A 10,007-nucleotide genomic window follows, 5' to 3' on the forward strand; every position below is an offset into this window, starting at 1 on the left:
AAACTCAGGGCTGGATGGGAAGACACCACAGCTCTCCTGTGTGCCAGGAGTGGGAGCTACAGCCCGGGAGCATCTGGGCTCTGCTGTTAGTTGGTACCAAGTTCATCCTGGTCACAAAGCACCACAGTTGGGGCTGAGGAGCTGCAGAGCGCTGTGCCGCCACCCTTGGCTGGGGGAGGCAGAAGGTCAGGACCTTGTGTGTTTCAGATATATAAATATATAGAACCTGAGAGGACAGCTGGACAGGTGCCTTTTAATGGTGCCCCTTCCCTCCTTGCACGCTGCCATCTGCTGCTGCCACTTGATGGAACAGAGGGGCTGGGGTGGGCCGAGGAGGGGCTGGGTGGGTTGAGGCCAGGGGAGAAGGCAGGCACCTGCAGAGTGTAATTAAGCTACTAGATTCTTGAATAGAAGCAGTCGAGTTTCAAAGCCTGGTTCCGTGCCTGCTTTGTTCTGGGAGGGGTTGGATATGGTGAAAAGGGTTTGACCACCCTCCTGAGGGGAGGTTGGCTTTGGAGGGGTCTGAGCTGCGCCTCTTCCACTGGAGGCATTCAGTCCTCTCCCAAGCTGGGGCTCAGCAGGGGCTCAGCCAGCCTCTGAGAACAGCCAGGCACCCAGCAATACTTTTTTCTTCCTGCTTTCCAAACGTTTTTCACTGAAGGAAGCACAACCACAGAATTAAAGGTGATGCAGGACAATGAAAATTTTTTAATGAGCCATATCTGAGCTTCTTTAGGCCACAAATGGCATCAGGAACAGACATTCAAAAGACCAAGCCTCTCCAAACACCAGGAAGCAAGTGAAGGCCCACCCTGCAGAGCCTCATGAGCTGTCATCTCTTGGAGAGCACCATGAGCTGCGAGGTGCCAGTCCCCTGAGCCTTCCTCCATCAGAAACTCTGAATATTAGGGGCAGGAATCACTACCTGGAGCTACAACTCGACAGCTGCAGGTTACCTTTAAACAGGCTGGCCTGGAGGAGGAGCTCTAATGATTACAGAAACAAAACCAGTATAAAGTGCTTTCCTTGCTGCCTTATCACAGTGGGACTGGAATAAAAGTGAGACAGGAGAAAATATTGTAATTTAAACCATGTTATAAAGCTAAAAAAAAATCAAAAGGAGGCTTTTTAAGCACCACCCTTTCAGTAACAAAGAGCTTTTATCAATGGATTTTTAAAGGACTGAGAGGAAACAGCAACTTTAAGGCTTTAAGCGTGATGGGACACCAGCAAAGCTGCCTCTAAAGGAGCTGAAATTTTCTGGATAGTTCACTGTTTGTGGCTGGAGTGGTTTAGCACAGCCCACAGGGGCTGCTGCTGGCAACAGCTAAACCTCCCTTCTGTCCCTCAACCCCTGCCAGCTTCTAATGTGAAGTCCTTTCCTGGCTCTAGTAAGCAGGTCCTGGATTACTCAGCTTCCTCCCCTCTTTCTGAGGTGCACTGGGTGAGTGTGCAGGGCTGATCCACAGGGCATTGCCTTCAAAGCAATGGTCTTGAGCTCTTGAAGCTCTAATATAGTTTCTGATTCCAAACGTGAGATGTTTCTGCAGCTGGGGAGTTCTGCAGTACCAACCACACGTGGAGCAGCAGCACAACACCGAGGAGAGATTACCTGCAGAAAGAGGCATCTGAAAGCCTCAAGGAAACACCTTTCTGGAGATCCAAAATGGGCTGGTCACTCCATGGAAAACGTCTGCATTTAGAGACCCTTCCCTGCAGGCAGGGGAGCTGGGGACAGCCAGGGTGGTTTAGGGTGCTCCAGCCACCTTTTCTACAGCACTGTTGAAGGAGCAGAAGGCTTTGTGCAGGGCCACGTGGCGAAACAGCTCTGAGTGAGCTGCTGCTGTCTGTCCTAGAGACTCAGGAACTTTCACTGGTGGGAGAAATGGTTGAATGAGGAAAGGAAACTTATGCTTGCAGCAGGAAATGATTAGCTTCTCATTCCTTCCTTTCCCCTGTTTTCTTTTTCTTCACTCTCCATTTCTCATAACCCTTCTCCCTCCCTTCCTAGCCCTTCACATCCTGCAGCTCCCACATGGGATTTGATGGCTGCAGAGCACAAGAGCCTTAAGAAGCCTCCACCACTGAAGGGAGAGGACAATAAAATGTGGGAGCCTCTGCCACCTGGTTGCTGTCTTAGCTCAAAAGACAGTGAAATTTGTGAGCAGAGGCAGAACTTCACCTCTAAGGGGATAGTTACTGCAGAGGAGAAATGTTGATACAATTCATGATGCCTTCTGCAGCCCAGCTGCAAATCAAGAATCACAGAGACCTTTAATGTCATCATGTCCAGCCAGTAACCCAGCATTGCCAGGCCACCACAAAACCATGTCACTCAACACCACATCTACTTGGCTTTTAAGTCCCTCCAGGGAGAGAGACTCCACTACTTCCCTGGACAGCCTGTTTCAGGGCTTGACATCCCTTTTGGGGAAGAAACTGTTCCTCGTGTCCAGTTGAGACCTCTCCTGGCACAACTTGAGGATAATTCCTCTTGTCCTATCACTTGTGACTCAGGAGAAGGGACCAATCCCCACCTCACACCAACCTCCTTTTAGGGAGTTCTAGGGAAGGAGAAAGTCTCCCGGGCCTGAGACCATGACTGACAGCAGAGAGGAGACTTAATCCCAGCTCTGCTCAGAGCTCCATCTAGCTGCACAATGGTCCACAGGCTCCACAGCCTGTCCAGCCCAGAGCAGAACAGTGTGGCTGCAAACATGAGAAGGCAAATGGGAGCATATTCCTCAGCCCAGCCTGGCATTTGCAGTAACCAGTTAGAAAATAGTGTGGTCCAGGACTGAGCCATGCCACCACGTTAGGGCTGCAGCAGACACCCAGTGTTTGGGGTCACTCTGATCTGTCAGGAGCGATGCTGACACTGAGCTGGGGGAGCAGCTGGTGTCAGGGAAAGATTTTATTGCAGAATCATCAAATCACAGAATGGTTTGAGTGGGAAGAGACCTTTAAAGGCCACCTAATCCAACCCTTCTGCAGTCAGCAGGGATATCTTCAATTAGAGCAGGTTACTCAGAGCCCTGTCCAATCTGGCCTGGAATGTTTCCAGGGATGGGGCATCTACCACCTCTCTGGACAACCTGGGCCAGTGTCTCACCACCCTCAGCGTAAAACACTTCTTCCATCTAGTCTGAATCCCTCCTCTCTCACCCCTTGTCCTGTCACAACAGGCCCTGCTAAAAAGTCTGTCCCCAGCTTTCTTACCAGCCCCTTTAAGTACTGAAAGGCCACAAGAGGGTCTCCTCAGAGCCTTCTCTTCCTGAGGCTGAACAACCCCCACTCTCTCAGCCTGTCTCTCACAGCAGAGGGGTTCCAGCACTCACATCAGTCCTGTGACTTCCTCTGCACCCACTCCCACAGGTCCATGTCTCTCCTGTGCTGGGAACTCTGCAGGTGGGGTCTCAGCAGAGCAGAGGGCAGAATCCCCTCCCTCAACCTGCTGGCCACACTGCTCTGGATGCAGCCCAGGATCTGGTTGATTTCTGGGCTGTCAATGAAAATAAACAACAGCTTGCTGCCTTCTGTCTCCAAACTCAACTCAAAGGACACCTCATCCACCTGCAGATCCACAATAATGTTTGTCCACTCCACAGCCCCAGACAGACCCCTGCTCTGCCCACTTACCAGCGCAGGAAACCACAGCTTCAGTGGGGAGGCTGCAGCAGAGATCTCTGTAAATCAGCCTCGCGCTGAAGGGAAAGGTCTTGCCTTCTCTTGGCACCTTGTAATTAAAGACCAGCAAGTTGCACAGGGAGTTCCTCTGCAAGGTTCCTTCAAGCTGATCCGAAAAGTGTTCCTGGAGAGACAAAGACAGCCCTGAAACATCAGGCTAGGAAGTCCATCAGCACAGGGCTGGGAGCTCACCAAGTGCAGGGCTCTTACCCCTCAGCTAAGTTTATCTTCGCACAGTAATTTAGGTAGTTTTGGGAACAGGAACCATGAGATCCTCACAGAGAAAACTGCTGAGACTCCACCCAGCACTTGGCACAACAAAGGGAAAAGGTGGGTGAGAGGGTGAAAGCACTGACTGGTACCTGTAACTGGTCTGCCTGGTACTTCCTGCCAGCATAAGCGTTGAGGTGGTCAGACAGGACGGACAAGAAGCGCCTGATGTCCGTCTGCAAGTACCTCTTGGTGATCTGCTCCAGGGGGATGAAGGTGGGGACAGAGTGGTGGTGAATCCGCACCTCTGGCCTAGTGAGAAGGTCCAGGTAGTAGGAATCCAAGTAGGTGCCTTCATAAGCTGTGCTGATGGAGAAACACACTCCCCGCTTGGTCAGCTTCCCGCTGATCCCTTGGGTGCACAGAGAACCACAGAATCATTCTGACTGGAAGAGACCTCCAAGAGCATCCAGTCCCACTGTTAACCCAGCACTGCCAGGTCACCACTGAACCATGTCCCTCAGCACCACAGCTACATGGCTTTTAAACCCCTCTAAGGATGGTGACTCCATCACTGCCCTGGGTAGTCTGACCCAGGCCTTGACAGCCCTTCTGGGGGAGAAGCTGCTCCTCATGTCCAACCTAAACCTCCCCTGGCACAACTTGAGACTGTTCCCTCTTGTACTGCTGCTTGTTTCTTGGGAGAAAAAGACCAACCCCACCTTGCTACAACCTCCTTTCAGGCAGTTGTGGAGCATGAGAAGGTCTTCCCTGAGCCCCTTTTTCTCCAGGCTAAACAACCCCATTCCCTCAGCTGCTCCTCAGAGGACCTGTGCTCTAGAGCCTTCCCCAGCTTCATTGTCCTTCCTTGGACATGCTCCAGCCAAACCCAGAGCTCATCACTGCAGAGCATCTTTGCTGGGACAACTCAGACTGCAAGAGGGACCTTGTTCTCTTACCACACTAACCTGGGGAGCTCCCAGGAGGATTAAAGGCTCCAGAAAGGACATGCATCTGAGGAACTTTTAAACAAGTGATCTGTAGCAGAATCACAGAATATGTGATGAGGGGTAGAGGGGACCTCTGAGGATCATCCAGTCAAACCCCTGTTAGAGCAGGGTCTCCCAGAGCAGGATGCTCAGGATCACATCTAGGTAGGTTTGGAATCTCTCCAGAGAAGGAGACTCCACAACATCTCTGGAGCAGCCTGGTCTAGGGCTCCAGCACCCTCACAGGAAGGATGTTTTCTCTCATGTTCAGATGGAACCTCCTGGGTGACAGTTTGTGCCCATTGCCCCTTGCCTGCTTGCTGGGTACCACTGAAGAGAGTCTGGCCCCATCCTCTCAGCCCCCACCCTTTAGCTATTGATCAGCACTGAGAAGATCTCCTCTCACTCTGCTCTTCTCCAGGCTAAACAGCCCCAGGTCTCTCAGCCTCTCCTCATCACAGAGATGCTCCAGTGCCCTCAGCACCTTTGTAGACTCAGCTGGACTCTCTCCCTGTCTCTCTTGTACTGAGGAGCCCAGCACTGGACTCCACTAGGGCAGAGGAGAGAGAGAACCAATTCAAGCATCTTAATGGCACCTTGAATTCCCAGTAAGTGAATTATGGTGCCAATTTCAACCATGGCTCCAACATGACAGGGTTAAGAGGATGCCCTGGGAGTAGTAAAGCAATTCCATCATTTTCACACTCTGAAGGTTAGCAGGGGAGCTGCATTTCACATCAGGCTCATTCTCCAAAGTGTAGCCCCTCAGCAATGCAGCCAGTGGCAGAACAGGCACAAGTCTGGAGGCATTACCTGTGAGGTAAAAGACCTGCAGCATGTCCTTAACTCTTCTTATCTTCCACTCCAACACAGCTCCAGCACTGGCCTCTGTTGTATCTGACATGGTTCCTTCTCTCCCAGTTTGCTACAAAAGCCAGAAGAGAAGAAAATTCAGAAATCATTGACTCAAATGTGTCACCTGCAGGGAACATAGTCAGGGTGCAGAGAAATAACCTGGCTCTGAGAAGAGTGAGATGGTGTTTCAAGCAGAAGAGAGGACAAATGAAGCAGAAAAGGGGAGAAATGATGCAGAAAAGGGGAGGAAAAGCTCAAGAAAAGACTTCAGAAATGGCTATACAGCCTCCAAGCAAGTAGATGTAGCAGTTTTGAACCACACAGTACTGAAGAAAGGTGCCAGCAGGACTATGTCCCTTAGAGAGGATCAAAAAGAACAGCTGACTCTCCCTGAACACCCTCAGTACATCTACCCTCTGAGAGCAAGATCTCTGCAGCATGCCCCTTGCTCACCCCCTTTTGCTGCAGATCCACTTTAGCCTGCAGTTTATCCTTCTGGGTTCTCAGCTCCTTCACCCTCTTCTTCAGCCTGGCCAGCTTCTCTTCTTGCTGCTTCTTTTCCTCTTGCTTCTTGCCTGCCTCATGAGCCTGTGCCTCCAGCATTTCCAGGTGAGTGAACACCCCTGTGAGGAAGAAGCAGGACAGGTCAAAAATCCAGGCTGTGACGATCAGAGGTCTGCACTGTGGTACCCCAAACCAGGGTGGATACAGAAAGTGCTCACAGTAACTTTTCCAAGGGGCAGTGGACAGGCAAATTCGGGGAATGTTACCCTGGGGTGCCGGCAGGCTAAGCTCCTGAAAAGCAGAGTAACCCAGCAAACACACCAGTCCTGCTCCCAGGAGGTCTGCCACTCCCAGCTGTACTTCTAACCCAGCACTCAGAGCACTGGAGTGACTTCTCTGACACTCCTAAACTGGCTGGGAGCAGAGAAGAAGCTTCCCATCAGCCAGCAATGTGCCCTTGAGGCCAAGAAGGTAAATAGTGTCCTGGGGAGCATCCAGAAGAGTGTGGCCAGTAGATCGAAGAGGTCCTCTTCCCTCTCTACTCTGCTATAGGGAGGCCACATCTGGAGTCCTGGTTCCAGTTCTGGGCTCCCCAGTTCAAGAGAGACAGGGAACTACTGGAGAGAGTCCAGCAGAGACTACAAAGATGTTCAGGGGACTGAAGCATTTCTGTGATGAAGAGAGGCTGGGAGACCTGGGGCTGTTTAGCCTGGAGAAGAGCAGAGTGAGTGGGGATCTTCTCAGTGCTGATCAATAGCCGTAGGGTGGTGGGCAAAGGGGCCAGATTCTTTTCAGAGGTGCCCAGCAACAGGACAAAGGGCAGCAGGCACAAACCAGAACCCAGGAGGTTCCATCCGAACATCAGGAAAAACTTCCCTGTGAGGATGCTGGAGCCCTGAACCAGGCTGCTCAGAGAAGCTCTGGTATCTCCTTCTCTGGAGAGATTCCAAACCTGCCTGGATGTCATCCTGAGCAAGCTGCTCTAGGTGACCCAGCTTTAGCAGGGGGGTTGGACTAGATGACCTCCAGAGGTCTTTTCCAACCCCTGCCATGCTGGGATTCTACGAGTGACTCAAGATATACGTGAGCAAGCCAGGCAGTCACTTCTGGCTTCAAACAGTTTTTGGGCTGACTCCTGCAGGAGGCTATGCTTTGCACTTGATGTCCCACACCCTGCAAACCAGCCAGCTTACCATCCCATGTGTATGCTCTGCCTTCTTCCATCTTCCCCAGCCACTCTCCTCTAAGCAAGAAGCCAGACTTCAGCTCTCCTCAGTCAGGATACGTCCCTTAGGCACAGTGACGTGGGGGCAATGAGAGCTCTTCCTCAGGAAACCTTCCCCTTCCTACTGCTGCTGAGATGGGGCTCTGAGGAGCACCACAGGCAGGTCTAGCAGCTGTGCTTGCCTCATGCAGGTACAATCCAAACGACCTGAAAAGACACACGACATCCCATCGTTTTCTACAAGCCACCATCGCACATCAGCTGCAGAGAGAACCCCCTGCAAATGCAGGGACAGGAGCTGAGGAAACAAGGACGCCTGAAATGGGATGGGTTGGAAGGGACCTGTAAAGATCATTAAAGTACAACCCCTCCGAGGTCAGCAGGGACATCTTCAGCTACATCGGGTTGCTCCGAGCTCCGTTCAGCCTTACCTGAGATGCCTCCAGCGAGGGGGCAGCGATATTCACTAGTCTCTACCAGCAGGACGAGCCCGAAGAGCCACCGGAACCCCGGGGAGAGCGGCAAGGAGGCGCCGAAGCTCAGCACCCACGGACAGGGTGTGGTGGGTCAGGAGCCCCGGGGACTACACTGAGAGAGACAGGCACAAAGCGGGAGCTGGGCAGGCGGAAGCGTCCACACCAGAAGGTGTGAGGGGAACCCACCGGAGCCCTGCGGCCTCTTCCCTAACGGCTCCGGCACTCACCATACCGACCGGCGATCAAACTGCGCGCCCCGGCCAGCAGGACGTCACCTCCGCTGACGCCGTTTCCTTCGCCTGTGCCGTACAACAAAATGGCGGCGGCGAAGCCTTCCCGACATCCGCCGCGAGCCGACCGTGTCTCCCAGTAGGCTGTGCGGAGCCGTATAGCAGCATGGCGGCGGCAGGGGCGGCGGCATCCCTGGTGCAGTACGTGGTCTTGCGGGGGGATCTAGCCCGGCCGCCGCTGTCGTGGCCCCTGGGCGCAGTAGTGGCACAGGGCTGTCATGCCGCCCTGGCCGCCGCACATGCGCACCGCCAGCACCCCGACACCCAAGCCTACCTGGAGATGGGCGGCGCCATGCGTACCGTCGTGCTGGAGGTGCGCGGGACATGCCGGGAGCCGCGGGGCAGGCTGGGAACGCCGCGCGTAGTGGGAGGTGGCCATTTTGAGGCGGGCCCGAGGGAGCGCTCGGGGGTTAGGGGTGCGTGTTTGGGGCTGTAGGGGCAGCAGTGGTTGTGTGGCGGCATCCGGGCCCGTAGCAGTCTGATCAGGAAGAGGAAATCGGCTGCGACTCCTTTTCCACCACGCCTCCGGGTGACGCTCGTGTCCGTCTCACCCAGCGAGTGAAGCGTGGCCTGAAGCCCGCCCCGAGGCCTCCGGTCTCGGAGTTGCCGTTACCTTCTCTAGACTCCCACGGCCACAGCAGCAGCTGATGTGCTCGGGGGGGTTCCGGCCCATCCCATCCCACTGCATTCGTGTGGACAGAGCCCTATCCCCCCGCCCGGCATCACTCCGCTCCCTGAGGCTGTGGTGGCCGTCTGGGGTCGTCCTGCTGTCAGGAGGCACCTCTCAAGCTCAGAGCAGTGACCAGGACAGCGTCTGTCAGAATGTGGCACTGGGAAGAACCGTCGCCTGACCCAGGCAAGCTTTCCAGGGGAAAACAAACCAAAACAAAACCAGCCTGCGTTTTTGAAGGCTTACAACCTGTGCTGGCTCACAACCTTACCCCTTGTGGCAGTGCTTGCAGAAGCTGGTGGTGCAGCCAGGGCCTGCTCGAACAAAATGCCTTTTGGGTAAGATAGAAAGTGTGGGGATTGCCCATCATAACACTTGTGTGGGCAGCTGTCCTGGCCACCATCACCACGAGCTGCCTTACTTTGCCTCTTGTGGGTACCCAGCACTGCCTCCCATCCCAGCCCTCAGAGCAGACTTTGTGTTTTCCCCAGGCTCCAGATGAAGCTGCCCTGACGGTGCTGGCAGAGACCCTGAAGCAGCACAGCATTGACCATGAGGTGTGGACTGAGCAGCCTGATAACATGACCACTTGCCTGGCACTCAGGCCCTACCCAAAGGAACAAGTGCACCAGCACCTGAAGAAATTGAAGTTGCTCAAGTGACCAGGAACGGGACTGGGCAACCTTCTGCTCCTGGGCCAGAGCTGAGCTCAGGTCCGTGGTGGAAAGCTGCTGTGTGTCAGGCACACTGTGCTAATGCTGAGAGCAGCAGATGGTTGGCTCCTTCTGTGTAGCAGCTCTTTGCTGGGCAGGATTAAATGTTACTCTGTGCAGAACCTGACTGTGTGTTACAGTAACTTGCTGTCTGCCTGTAGTGGGCTCAGGCGTCACCCCCCTGCCACCACAAGCAAACGTGGAAATGTCTCTGCTGCTTTTTAGGGATGACTTTTCCCTTTGAGTTTCTGTCTGTCTGTCTGTCTGTCCATCCCAAGGGCTGTTTTCCCAGTGTCTGAGATCTGCAAGCAGGACCAGGCATGGCCATCAGGTAGGTCTGGTCCTCCTCATGGGTTTGTTGCTGGTTCTGCTGCCGTGGCCATGCTCC

At 53.9% G+C, this 10,007-nt stretch overlaps 2 protein-coding genes across 2 annotated transcripts; one reads left to right on the forward strand and one right to left on the reverse strand.

Moving 5' to 3' along the window:
- Nucleotides 1–1,748: 1,748 nt before the first annotated feature.
- Nucleotides 1,749–7,469, reverse strand: CENPO (centromere protein O). Its single transcript, XM_054383377.1, has 6 exons — nt 7,439–7,469; nt 6,195–6,364; nt 5,700–5,811; nt 4,050–4,309; nt 3,640–3,811; nt 1,749–1,873 (listed from the first exon to the last, which is right to left on the reverse strand). The coding sequence occupies exons 1-6, from the start codon at nt 7,467–7,469 to the stop codon at nt 1,749–1,751; spliced, it is 870 nt and encodes a 289-aa protein (XP_054239352.1).
- Nucleotides 7,470–8,336: 867 nt separating this feature from the next.
- PTRHD1 (peptidyl-tRNA hydrolase domain containing 1) lies at nt 8,337–9,731 on the forward strand. Its single transcript, XM_054383671.1, has 2 exons — nt 8,337–8,549; nt 9,398–9,731. The coding sequence occupies exons 1-2, from the start codon at nt 8,343–8,345 to the stop codon at nt 9,566–9,568; spliced, it is 378 nt and encodes a 125-aa protein (XP_054239646.1). The 5' UTR covers nt 8,337–8,342; the 3' UTR covers nt 9,569–9,731.
- The last annotated feature ends 276 nt before the right edge of the window (nt 9,732–10,007 follow it).

This window comes from Indicator indicator, chromosome 9, assembly GCF_027791375.1.
Source record: "Indicator indicator isolate 239-I01 chromosome 9, UM_Iind_1.1, whole genome shotgun sequence".
Lineage (NCBI taxonomy): Eukaryota > Metazoa > Chordata > Aves > Piciformes > Indicatoridae > Indicator > Indicator indicator.

What these genes read in the sequence shown, in the direction of transcription:
- CENPO (XM_054383377.1), bottom strand. Translation starts at nt 7,469, where the DNA reads ATGGAAGAAGGCAGAGCATACACATGGGATG. An exon ending in ACCAGGCAGACCAGTTACAG is followed by an intron (nt 3,812 to 4,049) that starts GTACCAGTCAGT and finishes TTGTCTCTCCAG; the next exon opens with GAACACTTTTCGGATCAGCT. An exon ending in AGCTGTGGTTTCCTGCGCTG is followed by an intron (nt 1,874 to 3,639) that starts GTAAGTGGGCAG and finishes TTCTCCCACCAG; the next exon opens with TGAAAGTTCCTGAGTCTCTA.
- PTRHD1 (XM_054383671.1), top strand. Translation starts at nt 8,343, where the DNA reads ATGGCGGCGGCAGGGGCGGCGGCATCCCTGGTGCAGTACGTGGTCTTG. An exon ending in TGCGTACCGTCGTGCTGGAG is followed by an intron (nt 8,550 to 9,397) that starts GTGCGCGGGACA and finishes TGTTTTCCCCAG; the next exon opens with GCTCCAGATGAAGCTGCCCT.